This window comes from Heterodontus francisci, chromosome 20 (genome assembly GCF_036365525.1).
Source record: "Heterodontus francisci isolate sHetFra1 chromosome 20, sHetFra1.hap1, whole genome shotgun sequence".
In the NCBI taxonomy this organism is placed as follows: domain Eukaryota; kingdom Metazoa; phylum Chordata; class Chondrichthyes; order Heterodontiformes; family Heterodontidae; genus Heterodontus; species Heterodontus francisci.
This window is the reverse complement of record NC_090390.1, coordinates 92,198,996-92,216,687: the sequence shown is the minus strand read 5'-3', so window position 1 is coordinate 92,216,687 and position 17,692 is coordinate 92,198,996. Positions and strand designations below refer to the sequence as shown.

General features: G+C 43.9%; 1 protein-coding gene across 2 annotated transcripts in view; it reads right to left on the bottom strand.

Moving 5' to 3' along the window:
• Window positions 1-17,692, bottom strand: part of sh3pxd2aa (SH3 and PX domains 2Aa) — an 822,856-nt gene that overhangs the window by 574,774 nt on the left and 230,390 nt on the right. For both annotated transcript variants that reach the window (XM_068053246.1, XM_068053247.1), the window contains exon 4: window positions 7,042-7,118. In XM_068053246.1, coding sequence (XP_067909347.1) covers window positions 7,042-7,118 — 77 coding nt within the window. The remainder of the gene's footprint in view (window positions 1-7,041; window positions 7,119-17,692) is intronic.

The window sequence follows — 17,692 nt, the reverse complement described above, 5'->3', positions numbered from 1 at the left end:
AGCCTTGATATTGTCCAGGTCTTGCTACATTTCTACAGACTGCTTCAGTATCTGAGGAGTCGCGAATGGTGCTGAACATTGTGTAATCATCAGCGAACATCCCCAAGTCTGACCTTGTGATGGAATACTCTCAACTTGCCTGGATAGGTGGAGCTCCAACAACACTCAAGAGGTTCAACACTAGCTAGGACAAAGCAGCCCGCTTGATTGGCACCCCATCCGCCAACTTCAACATCACTCCCTCCACCACCGGCACACAGTGACAGCAGTGTATACTGTCTACAAGATGCATTGCAGCAACTCACCAAGACTCCTTCAACAGCACCTTCCAAACCCGCAACCTCTAGCACCTAGAAGGACAAGGACAGCAGATGCAGGGGAACACCACCACCTCCAAGTGCCCCTCCAATCACACACCATCCTGACTTCGAACTATATCGCCGTTCCTTCATTGTCACTGGGCTAAAATCCTGAATCTCCCGTCCTAACAGCACTGTGGGTGTACCTACACTCCAAGGACTGCAGGGGTTCAAGAAGGCAGCTCACCACCATCTTCTCAAGGGCAATTAAGGATGGGCAACAAATGCTGACCTTGCCAGAGATGCCCTCATCCCATGAAAGAATAAAAAAAGATGCCCTCACAATAATTTTAGGTAGGAATTCCAGGAGTGGGGAAGACAAGGGGGTGATAGTGTGCCCATGACATTGCTGCTCTTGTCTTTCACAAGACTGAGTGCGACCAGCGGTGTTTAAAATGAGCAGCGTCAGTGGGAAAGGAGAGTGAGACCAGCGGTGTTTAAAAAGAGCAGTGTCAGCGGGAAAGAAGGAGACTGAGTGAGACCAGTGGTGTTTAAAAAGAGCAGCGTCAGCGGGAAAGAAGGAGACTAAGTGAGACCAGCGGTGTTTAAAAAGAGTAGCGACAGCGCACCTGAGTTTTGAAAAAAAAAGCCAACAGTGACATCACAGGAGAGCTGCAAGGTGATTGGTTGGTGAGTCACTACTGTTAGGGAATAGCTCTAAATAGCTGGGTAAATATCTCAGTTAAAAAAAAAGGAAAGCTTTTTTTGTTGAAAAAAAACCTCTGGTAATAAGGTGAGTACTACGAAAGTGTTTTTTTTAATTCAGTGTAGCTTCTGAAGAACTTTAGATTGAAGTGGGTAGAACAAGGCTCCTAGTGTAATAAGTTCAAGAATTCAATAGTTCAATAATTTCAGAGCATGACAGCCCCCCATTTTACCTTCATTTTTAGTTATTTTTTCTTTTTTTCTTTTTTACATTTTTTACAATCTTTTTTTTTGCATTTATTTCATTTCATCTAAGTTTGTTCAGTTTGCTTACCCACTGTTTTTTTTCAGGTTTGCACTTGCTGCTGTTCAATATTCAGCCCGTTAACACCTAATCTGTACTAATGTTTTGTCTTTCAACACACAATTAACATATTGTTTGCCTTTGCTCCATGAACCTTTGGTCAGCTATGTGGCCTTGTCCAATCTACACCTTCTCTTTTGTTATCTCTTGCCCCACCCCCACCTCACTTGCTTCTAACCTGAGACTTTTCTAATATTTGTCAGTTCCGAAGAAGGGTCACTGACCCGAAACGTTAACTCTGCTTCTCTTTTCACAGATGCTGCCAGACCTGCTGAGTGGTTCCAGCATTTCTTGTTTTTATTTCAGATTTCCAGCATCCGCAGTATTTTGCTTTTATTACAAAATTGGCTTGGTGATAGGAGGCAGAGGGTGGTAGTGGAGGGTTGTTTTTCAGATTGGAGGCCGGTGACCAGTGGTGTGCCGCAGGGATCGGTGCTGGGCCCTCTGTTGTTTGTCATATATATTAATGACTTGGACATGAATGTAGGGGGCATGATTAGTAAGTTTGCAGATGACACCAAAATTGGTGGTATCGTGGACAGTGAAGCAGGTTGTCTAAGGGTACAACCGGACATAGATCAACTGGGAAAGTGGGCAAGGGATTGGCAAATGGAATTTAATGCAGACAAGTGCGAAGTGCATTTTGGGAAGTTAAACCAGGGCAGGACATATACAGTGAATGGCAGGGCCCTGGGGAGTGTTGTTGAGCAGAGAGACCTTAGGGTGCAAGTACATAGTTCCCTGAAAGTGGCAACACAGGTAGACAGGGTGGTGAAGAAGGCGTATGGCTTGCTTGCCTTCATCGGCCGAGGCATTGAGTACAAGAGTTGGGACGTCATGTTACAGTTGTACATGACGTTGGTTAGGCCGCATTTGGAGTACTGTGTGCAGTTCTGGTCGCCGCACTACAGGAATGATGTGATTAAGCTAGAGAGGGTGCAGAAAAGATTCACAAGGATGTTGCCTGGTTTGGAGGGCTTGAGTTATAAAGAGAGATTGCATAGGCTAGGTCTGTTTTCCCTGGAGCGAAGGAGGCTGACAGGGCACATGATAGAGGTATATAAAATTATGAGAGGCATAGATAGGGTAGATAGCCAGAGTCTGGTTACCTTGGTAGGGGTGACTAAAACTAGAGGGCATTGATTTAAGATGAGCGGGAGGAGGTTTAAAGGGGATCAAAGAGGTAAATTTTTCACACAAAGCATAGTGGGTATCTGGAATGAGCTGCCAGAGGAGGTGGTGGAGGCAGGAAGAGTAGCGACATTTAAGAGGCATCTGGACAGGTACTTGAATGAGAAAGGCATAGAGGGATATGGAATTAATGCAGGCAGGTGGGATTAGTATAGACTAGGATTATGGTCGACATGGACGTGGTGGGCTGAAGGGCCTGTTTCTATGCTGTACGACTCTATGACTAATAGTTTGAGGCCACCGGGCTGAGAAATGCTGTCTAAGAAATCTTAGCAATTTACTTCAAGCATCTTGTTTACAACCTTAAAATAGTGCCAAATCCTCCTGGAGAGATGCTGGGAAACATTTCTACATGCATAATGATAGAAGTGTAGAATTCTCTCCGACAAAAAGCAGTAGATGCTCGCAATTATTAATTAATAATTTTAAATCTGAGGTCCATAAATTTTTGTTAGCCAATGGATATAAAGCCAAAATAGGTGGTTGCAGTTAGAATACAGATCAGTCATGTTCTCATCGAGGACTAGATGGCCTCCTTCTGTTACTACATAAATAGCATATCTGGATACTGAGTTTAGTGGCACGGGTGTCAATTAAATGAATTGTTCTGACCTGGATAGTGTCAATGTTCTTCAGTACAGTTGCTATTGTATCTATCTAGATGAGTGTTAAGTACTTCATCATACTCCTGACTTCAGCCTTATTCATGGTGGAGAGGCTTTTATGGGGTCAGAAAGTGTCACACATTTGCAGCTTCTGCCCTGCTCCTGAAGTCACATTTTTTTTGTTGGCCCAGTTAAGTCTCTAGTCAATGGTGATTCCTGGAGCAGCAATCATAAACTGAGACAGTAAGAAAAGGCTGGCACTATGTGCAAGCTGCCAGAAAAAGACCAGAAGCAGCAGCATTCCTGCTAATGTGTGCATGCTGCTGCTCCAGGACCTCATCCAGCACTTGCTGTAACAGCTGGTGGTGGGACCCACTCATGACCAAGGCAGTTTCAATGCACACAGACCAAGTTAATAATACGGCTAGCTGAAAGAGTGCATGCCATCTCACCTGCGTCCTAAACTTGGGAGCAGTGGGGAAGAAATGTTCTGGTCTCAGAAAGATTGCCATGGTAAGTGTACTTGGATGTTTTTTAATGTTGCCTCCCAATGCATTTTAGAAGCATTACACTGCCAGCTTGGTGGGGCATCAAATGAGAATGACAAGTTCCATTTAAATAGAACACCATCACTTCTCAGAATATTACAAAGAATATCACATTAAGTTAGTTAATTCTGAAGTGTAATCACTTTTATATAGGCAAACCTATCAGCTCGTTTGTACACAGCAAGATCTTGTAAACTTCAAATGAAATGAATGACTTAGCTCCTCTGTTTTGTTTCAGTGATGTTGGTTGAAGAAGGAACGTTGATTAAGATACAAGGAGAATTCTCTGCTTTTCTTTGAATAGTGTCATGGATCTATTATATAAACCTTTAGAGACACACAAGACCTCCATTTAACATCTCATTCCAGCAATGCAATACTTCAACAAAATGTCAGCTTAAATAGTTGCCATGGTTGGTTCAGTGGGCAGCACCCTCGCCTCCGAGTCAGAAGGTTGTGTATTCAAGCTGCACTCCAGGAGACGTCAGCACAAAACTGATATCGACACTGTGCAGTACTGAGGCACTGTCTGCCATCTTAGGTACCATTTTGAAGAAGTATGGCAGTATTTCGAAGACAAGCAGGTGAGTTCTTTCCTGTCTTCTGGCCAATATTGATCACTCAACATCAAAAACTTAATATCTGCTCATCATCTCACTGCTGTTTGTGGGAGCTTGCACAAATTAGCTGCTGTGTTTCCAACCTCACAACAGTGACTACACTTGAAAAGTACGTCATTGGCTGTAAAGTGTTTTGGGATGTACTGAGGTTGTGAAAGGCACTATAGAATTCTATAGAAATGCAAGCATTTTTCTTTTTTGATTATGTGATTAATACTGGAGCCATAGAATCACAGTCATAACTCGCAGGAGGAGGCCATTCGGCCCATCGAGCTGGTCCCAGCTCTCCCTTTAACAATCCAGTCAGTCCTCTATCCCCGTAGCCCTAAAGGCTTATTTCCCTCAAGTGCCATAGAGCCATAGAGTCATTGACTCATTACGGCACAGAAGGAAGCCATTCAGCCCATCGAGTCCATAGCAGCACACTGCAGAGCAATCCAGTCAGTCCCTCTCCCATGCTCGATCCCTGTAGACCTGCAAGTCTATTTCTTTAAAGTGCCCATCCAATTTCCTTTTGAAAACATTGATTGTCTCTGCTTCCACCACCTTTATGGGCAGCGAGTTCCAGGTCATTACCACTCACAGTGTAAATAATTTTCCTCATATTGGCCCTGCATCTCTTGCCCAAATCTTCAGTCTGTGTCCCCTAGTCCTTGTACCATCAGTTAATGGAAACAGTTTTTCCTTGTCTATTTTATCTAAGCCTGTCACAATCTTGTACACTTCTATTAAACCTCCCCTCAATCCCCTCTGCTCCAAGGAGAACAACCCAGCTTTTCCAACCTAACCTTGTAACTAAAATCCCCATCCCTGGAACTATTCTAGTAAATCTCCTCTGCAGCTCCTCAAGGACCCTCACATCCTTCCTAAAGTGTGGTGACAAGAACTGGACACAATACCATAGTTGGGGCCTAACCAGAGCTTTATAAAGGTTCAGCATAACTTCCCTGCTTTTCTATTCAATGCCTCTATTTATGAAGTCCAAGATCCCATATGCTTTACTAACCACTCTCATGTCCTGCCATCTTCAAAGATCGATGCACATGCACTCCCAGGTCCCTCTGTTCCTGCACGCTCATTAAGTATATGTTGCCTAACCCTATCCCTTCTACCTAACTGCATCACCTCACACTTGTCAGTATTAAATTCCATCTGCTACTTGTCTGCCCATTCTCCTAGCATATCTATGTCCTGTTTCAGGCAATTCGTATCATCCTCACTGTTTGCCACACCTGCAACTTGGTGTCATCAGCAAAGTTTGAAATTGTACTCTGTATTCCATGATCCAAGTCATTTATATATAGCAAAAAAAGCAATGGTGTTAGCACTGACCTTGGGGAACACCACTGTCTACCATCCTCCAGTCTGAAAAATAACCATTTACCATGACTCGTTATTTTCTGTCCTTAAGCCAATTTTTCATCCAACTGGACACTGACCCTCCTATTCCATGAGCCCCAATTTTGTTAACCAGCCTTTTATAAGGTACTTTGTCAAACAGTTTCTTAAAATCCAGATAGGCAACATCCATCGCATTCCCTTCATCAATCTTCTCTGTTACTTCATTAAAAAAATTGATTAGTCAAGCATGATCTCCCTTTTACAAATCCGTGCTGGTTCTCCTTAATTAACTCAAACTTCCTCAAGTGCCTGTAGATTTTTTTCCCCCTGATTATTGTTTCTAAAACCTAACCACCACTGATGTTCAGCTAACCAGCCTATAGCTGCTAGGACTGTCCTTATACCCTTTCTTGAATAAGGGTGTCACATTTGCCACTCTCCAATCTTCTTGCACCTACCTTGTATCTAGGGAAGATTGTAAGATTATGGCAAGCCCTGCCACTATCTCCACTCCCACTTCCTTTAGCAACACGGGATGCAAGCCACCCGGACCCGGCGAGTTATCCACTCTAAGCATAGCCAGCCTTTCCAGTACATCCTGCCTATCAATTTTCACTCCACCCAGAATCTTCACCATCTCCACTTCTACCAGTATTTTGTCAACATCCTCTTCTTTAGTAAGCACCGATATAAAGTGCTCATTTAGTATATTAGCCTTGCCCTGCACCTCTAAGCATATATTGCCCTCTTTGCCCCTAATAGGCCTCACCCTGCCTTTTATACCCGCTTACTATTTACATACTGTTAGAAGATTTTTAGGTTCCCTTTTATGTTGACTGCCATTCTACTCACATATTCTTTCTTTGCCAGTTTTATTTTCCACTTCACTTCCCCTCTCAACTTATTGTAGTATTTGGCCTGGTTCTCGCTTGAAAAGCAAGACTTGAACTCACAGCTTTCTGAATCAGTTATTGTTTTACTTTATTTCCCTACAATCAAAGAGTGCTTTTACATTATTAGGAATGATCCCAAAACATGGCATCCACACAATAGACAACAGTATATAAGCTTACAAGATTCTTTTGCTCTTCCTGCAGCTGAGGTCAGAAGCTCCCTAATCCTTCTTGTAAGTACACAGCCTTTACTATGCTGCAAGCCTGATGAAATAGGCTGATTCTGCAAGTGTAGAAGACGGGCTCTGCTCCCAAAATTGGTTCTAATGTGCCTGGAAGGATGCAGGTGCAGCAGAGGTACACAAATGCTGGGGTGACCCAAAGGTTGGTTTGACATCACTAACTCAAAATCCAAAAGTAAAAGTGCTTTAACACTATGAAACCTGTTAAGTGCTTGCTTTCACTGTGTGCTTACCCTGCAATACTCATCAATGGGCTTCAGTCTCTTCATGGCCACATCCCTTATATGGCTTCTTCTGAACAGGATTTTGCCTGAAATTCAAAGCAAATGAGTGGCCATTATGTGAACTAATAAAACTCAATAACTTACTGCAAAGACCCGGAACCACGGTACTTGAATTGTTCAAAATCCAGTAACACAAGTACAACACGACCTTGGATTGCAAATTCCTGCAAATTCTGAACCAACATGTTGCACAACAAACAAATGAAACCATGTCTTTAGACCCTCTAACTTAGAGCTGACTCTATACTGAGGCCAAAATTTTGCTGCCCGTGTCTCAACTCGCACCAAGTCCCGTTCTCCTATCACCCTTGTGCTCGCTAACCTACATTGGCTCCTGGTCAAGCAACATCTTAATTTTAAAATTCTCAACCTTGTTTTCAAATCCCGCCAAGGCCTTGCCCCTATCTCTGCAATCTCCTCCAGCCCCACAACACTCCAAGACATCTGCACTTTTGTGCATCCCTGATTTTAATAATTTCACCATTGGGGGCTGCAGTTGTCTAGGTTCCAAGTTCTGGAATAGCCTCCCTACAACTCTCCACCTCGCTTTCCTCCTTTAAGACACACCTTATCACCTACCTCTTTGACCAGGACTTTGGTCATGTGACCTCATATCTCCTCTTGTAGCTCAGTGTCATATTTTGTGTTATAATCTCCTGTGATGTGCCTTAAGACATTTTATTAAATTAAGGTGCAATATAAATATAAGTTGTTGTTGTTGGCCTAAAGATCCAGGACTGTTCTCGCCCACCCCTTCCCATCACTTTATTTTTTTTAAACTGGGCTGAAAGACAGCATAAACATGTCATGTTTCATCACTGTGGCTCAGAAATGAATGAAAAATAGGGCATCAGAGACTTTGTGGCACTTTGCAAAAACATTTTAATTCCCATCAATTATCTCTCCAGTTACACATGATATCATTATTTAAGACAAACAGATTGGGATAAGTACAGTATACAGCATCATCCTGGAGTAATCATTTTGCAAATGCATTGTATCTTCTCGGATGAATGATTTATATCCCAGAGTACTTAGAGAGATAAGGGAGGAGACTTGTGAATCACTGGCAGGCAATTTGAGGAATTCAATTAATAATGGGAAGGTTCCAACAGGCTTGACACAGGCAAATGTAGTTCTGATAACCTACAACATAGCCTGGCAAATACAGACTTATAAGCCTGAGTTTAACAATCAAACTACTGGTGTCAATAGAGTTATGAACACTGGACTTTGTAGTATGGCTATGTTGCAAAAACTGTGATCTTTAATGCAGTGTAAAATGGACATTCGGAGGAGATATGTGACTTCTGCCCAGAGACAAGCCAGTGGTCTTGGTTACCAAGAACCCAGATCAAAGACCCTTTTGAAAGCAGGGTGCAAGGTTGTAACACCTAAATGACAATGGGTTTTGCTCTCGCAGACTCTCAGATCATAAACAGGGAGCCAGGGCTCTAACATGCAAATTCAAGTTGCAATTTTTAACACTTGAAAACAAAGCAAGGCCAAATTGATTTTGCAATGGTTAGACCTATGAATTGTAAAAGGCAAACAAATATATTCAAAAGGCTTTCGTAAGTCTGGAGGCTGAAAGGAAGAAAGGAAGACCAGCGCAGCCTAGAGAGAGAGAGAAAGAAACAGCTGCTCTCAGATCACCAATACAGCAAAAGGCTGCTAAGATTTGAACCTGATTCAAAAGTCGAGGTTTGCGGAGGAGAAAAGACCAACGAGTTCACCAGAGATTAATGGAAGTCCAGGTCGAATGTGCTCGGAACAAATGAGCGAAGAGGACATTGGCTTTAAGAAGGACTGGGAAATCCAACCCATTGCGACTGGGAGGATTTGGGGACTTTTAACTGCAAGGATACCTTTTCGATGAGAACACCATGTAACGTATAAATGTGGTGTGGGGTTTTCGAGTGTGTTAATAGGTTAATGGGAAATACCTTTCCCTGTACAAAGAACCAAGAACAGTACAGCACAGGAACAGGCCATTCGGCCCTCCAAGCCTGCGTCGATCTTGATGCCTGCCTAAACTAACACCTTCTGCACTTCCGGGGCCCATATCCCTCTATTCCCTTCCTATTCATATATTTGTCAAGATGTCTCTTAAACGTCGCTATCGTATCTGCTTCCACCACCTCCCCTGGCAGCAAGTTCCAGGCACTTACCCTCTGTGTAAAAAACGTGCCTCGCACATCCCCTCTAAACTTTGCTCCTCGCACCTTAAACCTATGTCCCCTAGTAACTGACTCTTCTACCCTGGGAAAAAGCTTCTGACTATCCACTCTGTCCATGCCGCTCATAACTTTGTAAACTTCTATCATATCACCCCTCCACCTCCGTCATTCCAGTGAAAATAATCCGAGTTTTTCCAACCTCTCCTCATAGCTAATGCCCTCCAGACCAGGCAACGTCCTGATAAACCTCTTCTGTACCCTCTCCAAAGCCTCCACGTCCTTCTGGTAGTGTGGCGACCAGAATTGCACGCAATATTCCAAGTGTGGCCTAACTAAGGTTCTGTACAGCTGCAGCATGACTTGCCAATTTTTATACTCTATGCCCCGACCGATGAAGGCAAGCAATTTAGTGTATTAGCTACCTACTAAGTACTGTTTAGTTAATGTTGATTTTTAGTTTAGTTAGTAAGAGTCATAAAATGGGAAATCTCATCATGTAATTCTTTATTCGGTCTAGGGAGTTCATATTTCTTGTTTTAAAGTTAACGGTCTCAACTAAGGCCGTAACAATAGTCAAAAACAAGATGAGAGAATCTGTATGACAATAACCTAATAAATCAAAAAAAAAACAAAGCTTCTAAAGGAGGTAAATCTTGCCTGACCAAATGCAGAATTTTTGAGGGCAAAATATCCCAAACAGATAGAGAGGAAAGCCAGGTCATAGACTTTTAAAACACCTTTGATAAAAGTACAAGAGATATTGCTTTACAAACTAAGGTAAGTCAGGAAGCTAGGTTAGAAACTGGTTAAAGAAGCAGAGGGTAGTGAGAAAAGGAACTAGTTAAAATGAAGTGGGGTCCAAGGAACCTTTGCTGAAACCTTTCCTATTCCTGTGTATATAAATGACCTGGAATCATAGTCTCAATGTGAGGCAAGAGAGTTATGAATTCAGAAGATGCAGCTCAGATATTACGAAGAGAACATGTCAGGGTTTGCAAATAAGCTGATTGGTGACAAATAAAGTTCAACACGAACAAATACAAAGAAATAGAGATGTGAGGCACGTGTACCCCATGTATTCGGTCGAACTTTCTCAGGAGCAAAATGCGACACAGGAGTGTTAACTGACTCTTTGCTCAGTGTCCATAGACAACAAAGATGATGCTGGGCTAAAGTTTTATATCAACAAATCAATTAATCTCCAGAAGCCATGCTGCACTTGCAACTTCAGAGGCTTTTAGGTATTATTCTATTGTCGACTTTTGGCCAGAGATCGAAACTCTAACTGAACTGAGGCTTGCAAGTTCCTACGCTGTAAATATTCAGGAAGAAAATACCCTGTCACATTGACTGACTGCGCCATGGCTGAAGCCTGAATTCTAAAGCAATGCTTTAAATGCACCAAACAGCGTGATACATGTGGCACACTGGCCTGCTCCTAAAGCTGTCCCGAGTGCTTCCAATCTGGGTCAGGACAGTTAGTGAAACACTCTTTTGCAACAGACGATTTAGAGTCCACCTTGGACAGGGAGAAGTGCATGGAGAAGACTAGCCAACAGACAACCACAGGATTCAGTGCCAGCCCCAATGCTGTTCAACATATATACAAATGACCTGCCAACAACCACGTCTCGCAAGTTCATCTATACTGATGACATCTGTTGTGCCACCCAAGCTCCATTCTTCTGCACCCTGGACCAGATCCTTAACAAAGACGTTACAAAGTTGACACGACTACAGCAGCAAATGATGTCTCACATTGAATCCCTCTAAAACCATATGCAGTGTATTCCACCTCCACATTGTCAGTGCCAAAAAAGAATTGCGAAACTATATGGAAGGTCAGAGACTAAAGCATGATCCCAACCCAACATACTTGGCAGTGACTCTGGACAGGACTTTGTCCTTCCAGGAGCAGCTGAAGAAAACAGCAGCAAAGGTCAAAACCAGAAACAACCAATTAACCAAACTTGCTGGATCTACATGGGTGGCACAGTGGTGCAGTGGTTAGCACCACAGCCTCACAGCTCCAGTGACCCGGGTTCAGTTCTGGGTACTGCCTATGCAGAGTTTGCAAGTTCTCCCTGTGACCGCATGGGTTTCCTCCCACAGCCAAAGACTTGCAGGTTGATAGGTAAATTGGCCATTGTAAATTGCCCCTAGTGTAGGTAGGTAGTAGGAGAATTGAGGGAAGGTGGGGATGTGGTAGGGAATATGGGATTAATGTAGGATTAGTATAAATGGGTGGCTGATGGTCGGCACAGACTTGGTGGGCCGAAGGGCCTGTTTCAGTGCTGTATCTCTCTATGACTATAACTCTACATGGGGCGCTGCTATCACAACACCCCGAACCTCGGCACTTACCAAATCATACTCAGCAGCACAGTACTGTGCACCTGTCTGGCATTGAGCATCACACACACGTTTTGTTGATATTCAATGCAACAATGCGCAACATAACAGGAACCCTGTGCTCAACACCCCTCCCCAGCTTCCTGTCCTCGCAAACATCACTCCCCACACATCCACCGACTGACGAAAACCCACAAGCTGGTTGAAACCATCCGTGCTGCACCTCACCTACCACTGCATAGTGACATGTTCAATCCACCTACTGCTGCCTTCCATCTCGACGGCCCATAAGGAGCAACCTTCCTGAGCAAGATCTACCAGCAGACATCCTTTGGATCAAGGAATGGGAAACACAGGAAGTCACTAACAAGTTCCTTGTGACAAACCTGATCTGTCGAATGGCAGGCTTTGAACTAGCATGGCGAGAATGGTCCTTGCTAAACAGGTTCAGGACAAGCCAGGGGCCTGCGCAGCCAACCTCCACAGCTGGGCCTCAGTACAAACCCCTCATGCATTTGTGGAGAGACACAAACAATGCTGCACATTACCGAGGAGTGTCCCCTCTACAGACTCAGTGACGGACTAATCACCTTTAACTCAGCAAATGAGCAGACTATCGCTTGGCTCCGGGGATTTGCATTCACTAAATAATAATTAATGCACCAAAGCATTGCACAGCTTGTCAATGATATCACATGATATCAACTGCCAGGCTATGGAAGAATATGTGAAATATTTGAAGATGACCCAGTACAACATGCACACTCACAATTAAATAACAATTATGGAATATTTACTGTATTGCAAACTTGTTCATAACTTCTAATCTAGATTACTGCAATAATGTGCATTGAGCACAATGATGTCACAACCAGAATAACTGGCACGAAGAGTCGCTAACCAAGTAGGCAAGTAAGGCTCATTGCATCACTATTGTTATGACCGACCGCTCCTGTCAAAGCCCCCAATCAAAATATACGATTCTGATTGTGGTGGGACCAACGCACTGTCAAATCAATCCCATTGTTCCACAGATCGGCTAACATCATTTAAAAACTTTCCAAATTAAAGGAAGACCCACCAAATTGTACCATCTATTAACCCCTGAATTCTTAAACAATATGAACATTTTAAAATAGAAACATTAGAGTCCTTGCAAATTTAGAGTCCAATGGTGTTCGAAGTCCCTCGCAGTTGTCTAATGCGGGAAGAAAGGTTCTTCCACAGTAGAACAGTCCGTAGTCTAACTTCAGTAGGTGATGCTTTCCTTCTCCAGCGAACTTCAACAATTAACAACTTGCAAACGCTTTCAATGGAATCAATCTAACTTTAGAGTTTTTAAGGGATAAAAGATTGTCACAGTCTAACTTCCATTTCTTCAATTTAAAGCACCAGAGATCTCTGTCTTGGCTTGACATTTTAGAATTTCGAGAAATAATAATTAAACAGACAAAAATCCTATTTCCTTCAGTTTAAATGTTTGAGAGCTCTTTTTCAGTGCTGACACCACAGCTGTCTGTCTTCCGTCTGTGTTCAGTTAGGACAAACTGTCTTACTAACTGCCAGTTCAAACTGAATTGTAACAAATGTATCGCATCAGGCTCATTCCCAGTGGCTGTTTCCATGGTATCGAGAATGCACTCTTTGAATCGCAGTCTCCAAATGGCTGTTCCTAAGGAAACGAAAATGCAACTTCCTATAACTCCGAAGGCTTGCCGGCTCTTAAAGCAATACTGATCCCTTCCTATAACTCCAAAGGCAAACGGCATATTCCAAAAAAAAAAGTACAGGATCATGACACTATCAAGAGAGTAATGAGGTGAGGTGAGAGTGACTACCCTTGACATCAAGGCAGCATTTGATCGAGTATGGCATCAAGGAGCCCGAGCAAAACTGGAGTCAATGGGAATCAGGGGGCAAACTCTCCAGTGGTTGGACTCATACCTAGCACAAAGGAAGATGGTTGTGGTTGTTGGAGGTCAATCACCTCAGTCCCAGGACATCACTGCAGGAGTTCCTCAGGGTAGTGTCCTAGGCCCAACTATCTTCAGCTGCTTCATCAATGACCCTCCCTCCATCATAAGGTCAGAAGTGGGGATGTGCGCTGATGATTGCACAATGTTCAGTACCATTCGCGACTCCTCAGATACGGAAGCAGTCCGTGTAGAAATGTAGCAAGCCCTGGACAATATCCAGGCTTGGGCTGATAAGTGGCAAGTAACATTCATGCCACACGAGTGTCAGGCGATGACTATCTCAAACAAGAGAAACTTAGAAAACAGGAGCAAGAGTAGGACATTCGGTCCTTCGGGCCTCCTCCACCATTCAAAAAAGATCATGGATGATCATCTAATTCAGTACCCAGTTCCCGCTTTCTCCCCATATCCCTTGATCCTTTTGGCATTAAGAAATATATCTATCTCCTTCTTGAATTATTTATTATTCATTATTTAATGACTTGGCCTCCACTGCCTCCTGACGTACAGAATTCCACAGGTTCACCACTCTGAGTGAAGAAATTTCTCCTCATCTCGGTTCTAAATGGCATACCCCGTATCCTGAGACTGTGACCACTGGTTCTGGACTCCCCAGCCATCGGGAACATCCTCCTGCATCTAGCCTATCTAGTCCTGTTAGAATTTTATAGGTTTCTATGAGATCCCCTCTCATTCTTCCTAGTGAATATAGGTGTAGTCAACCCAATCTCTTTTCATATGTCAATCCTGCCATCTCAGGAATCACCCTAGTAAATCTTCTTTGCACTCCTGCCATGGCAAGAACATCCTTCCTCAGATAAGGAGACCAAAATTGCACATAATACTCCAGATGTGGTCTCACCAAGGCCCTGTATAACTACACTAAGACATCATTGCTCCTGTACGCAAATCCTCTTGCAATGAAGGCCAACATACCATTCGACTTCCTAACTGCTTTCTGAACCTAAATGCTTGCTTTCAGCGACTGGTGTACAAGGACATCCAGGTCTCGTTGCGCCTCCTCCTTTCCCAATCTATCACCATTCAGATAATAATCTGCCTTTCTGTTTTTACAATCAAAGTGGATAATTTCACATTTATCCACATTATACTGCATCTGCCATGCATTTGCCCATTCACCCCATTGGCACCCCATCTACAAACATTCACTCCCTCCTCCACCGGCGCACAGTGGCAGCAGTGTGTACCATCTACAAGATGCACTGCAGCAATGCACCAAGGCTCCTTATACAGCACCTTCCAAACTTGCAACTTCTACCAACTAGAAGGACAAGGGCAGCAAATACATGGGAACACCACCACCTGCAAGTTCCCCTCCAAGCCACACACCATCCTGACTTGGAACTATGTTGCCGTTCCTTCACTGTCGCTGGGTCAAGTTCCTGGCACTCCCTCCCTAACAGCACTGTAGGTGTACCTACCCCACATGCACCAAAGGCCTGCTCGCGTCCCTACAATTTCCCCGAGCCCAACCCGACCCGCCCCGAGCCAAGCCCAACCTGACCTATATTTCCTTTGCTTACCTTCCAACTCCCAATCTGCCGGAAGCTGCAGCATGAGCGTGATGACGTCACAGAGACGCTTACACGCTCACTGCACAGACTCAGAGTTGCCCTGCTTGACGTCCAGGACTCGCAGCTCAGGTAAGTTTTTAACTTTTAACACCTACCTTGCTGTGTGTGTCCAACCTGGACCCAGCCCGACCCGACCCAAGCCCGAAGGCCAGACCCGGAAGAGCGACCCGACCTGACCCCGACACATGTCGTCTGGTCCTGTCGGGTACGGGTCGGGTAGCAGGCCTTTAAAATGGACTGCAGCGGTTCAAGAAGGCAGCTCACCACCACCTTCTCAAGGGCAATTAGGGATGGGCAATAAATGCTGGCCGAGCCAGCGACGTCCACATCCCTTGAACGAATATAAAAAAGATGAGCCATGGCCCAAAGGCTGATCAATATTGTTTGCAAAACAAGTTATTACTGTGAGGAGGTTACACGAAAAAGTATAAAACCACCTCAAAGATTCAGAGGGGACTGAAAATGACAGGGAATTAATTGGAACAAGTTCTGGAAATTGTCTTAACCTTAATTCAAGGTAGCTTCAGACAACTTGCTGTAAGAAATCAATATTATTCGGACCCATTACAAAGTTAGCACTAAATGAACAACTTAAATTAAAGAAGGGTTTATGAAAGTAACCTGGTTGTGATTGGCAGGAAAGGTTAATTCAGGTCAGTTAGCTCTATTTGACATGAGCTCAGAGTCTACAAACAGAACTGTTAGATTAAAAGCACTTTGGGAAATTCAAAAATAGAGCATTCTGTTGTGATGTGTTGAGTCACCAGCTTTGGAATATTGAACTAATCTGTGGAGAACCACAGGGTTTGAAAAACAACCAAGGGAACATTTCAGACCACAGCCTCCGAAAATAAACTACTTGTCCCCTCACCCATCCGTGCCAGTGAATGTGAAGAGTGTACAAGGAACTGAGAGAGGCTGGAAGAATCCATGAAACCACAGGCGTCTGTGCAGTCGAGATATTTGAATACAGTCTAGTTGTTATTTTGGATGAAGAAATGCAGATGAAGCATTTTTTTCTTCATGAACATATAATTATTTTATATTCATTTATGGAATGTGGAGTCTGCTGGCAAGGCCAGCATTTACTGCCCATCCCTAATTGCCCTGCAGAAAGAAATGGTGAGCCATCAGATTCAGTCCTCCAGTCCCTATGGTGAAGGGACACCAATAGTGCTGTTAGGTTGGACGATATATTTCCAAGTCAGGATGGTGTGTGACTTGAAGGGGTACTTGCAGGTGATGGTGTTCCCATGCATTTGCTGCCCTTGTTCTTCTAGGCGGTAGAGATCATGGGTTTGGGAGATGCCATCAAAGAAGCTTTGGTGAGTTGCTGCGCTGCATCTTGCAGATGTTACACACTGCTGCCACTGTGCAGGGGTGATGGAGGGAGAGAATGTTTAAGGTGACAGATGGAGTGCGAATCAAGGGGCTGCTTTGTCCTGGATGATGTCAAGCTTGAGTATTGTTAGACTTGTGCAGGCGTGGAAATTATTCCATCACATTCTTTACTTGTGCCTTGTGGATGGTTAAAATGCTTTGGGGAATCAGGAAGTGAATCACTTGCCACAGAATATGTAGGCTCTGACCTGCCCTTGTAGCCACAGTATTTATGGGGCTGGCCAGTTAAGTTTCAGGTCAATGGCAATCCCCAGGATGTTGATGGTGGACAATCTGGCAATGGTAATGCATTGTTTAATGTCATGAGAAGGTGTCAGACTTTCTCTTGTTGGAATGGTCATTGCTTGTTATTTGTGTGGCACAAATGTTACTTGCCACTTATGAGCCCAAGCCTGAATGTTGTCCGGGTCTTGCTGCATGTGGGCACAGACTGTTTCAGTATCTGATGAGTTGCGAACGGAATTGAACACTGCAATCAGTGAACATTCCCACTTCTGACCTTACGATGGAGGGAAGGTCACTGATGAAGCAACTGAAAATGGTTAGGTTTAGGACACTGCCCTGAGGCTGAGATGATTGGCCTCCAACAACTACAAACATTTTCTATTATGTTAGGTATGACTCCAACCAGTGAAGAGTTTTTCACCCCCTCCCCCACCCTCAATTCCCATTGACTTCAATTTTGCTAGGGCTCCTTGATATCAAGGGCAGTCACTCTCACCTCACCTCTGGAATTCAGCTTTTTCATCCACGTTTGGACCAAGGCTGTAATGATGTCTGGAGCTGAGTGGTCCTGGCAGAACACAAACTGAACGTCACTGAGCAGGTTACTGCAGGACCAATGACACCTTCCATCACTTTACTGATGATTGAGATTAGACTGATTGGGTGGTAATTGGCTGGATTGGATTTGTCCTGCTTTTTTTGCACAGGACACACCTGAGCAATTTTCCACTTTGTCGGGGTAGGTGCCAGTACTGGAACAGCTTGCCAAGAGGCACGGTTAGTTCAGGCACACAAGTCTTCAGCGCTATAGCTGCGATGATCACAGAGCCTCTTGGATGCCCAGTCTTGAGCGACTAGAACTGAGCTGAAT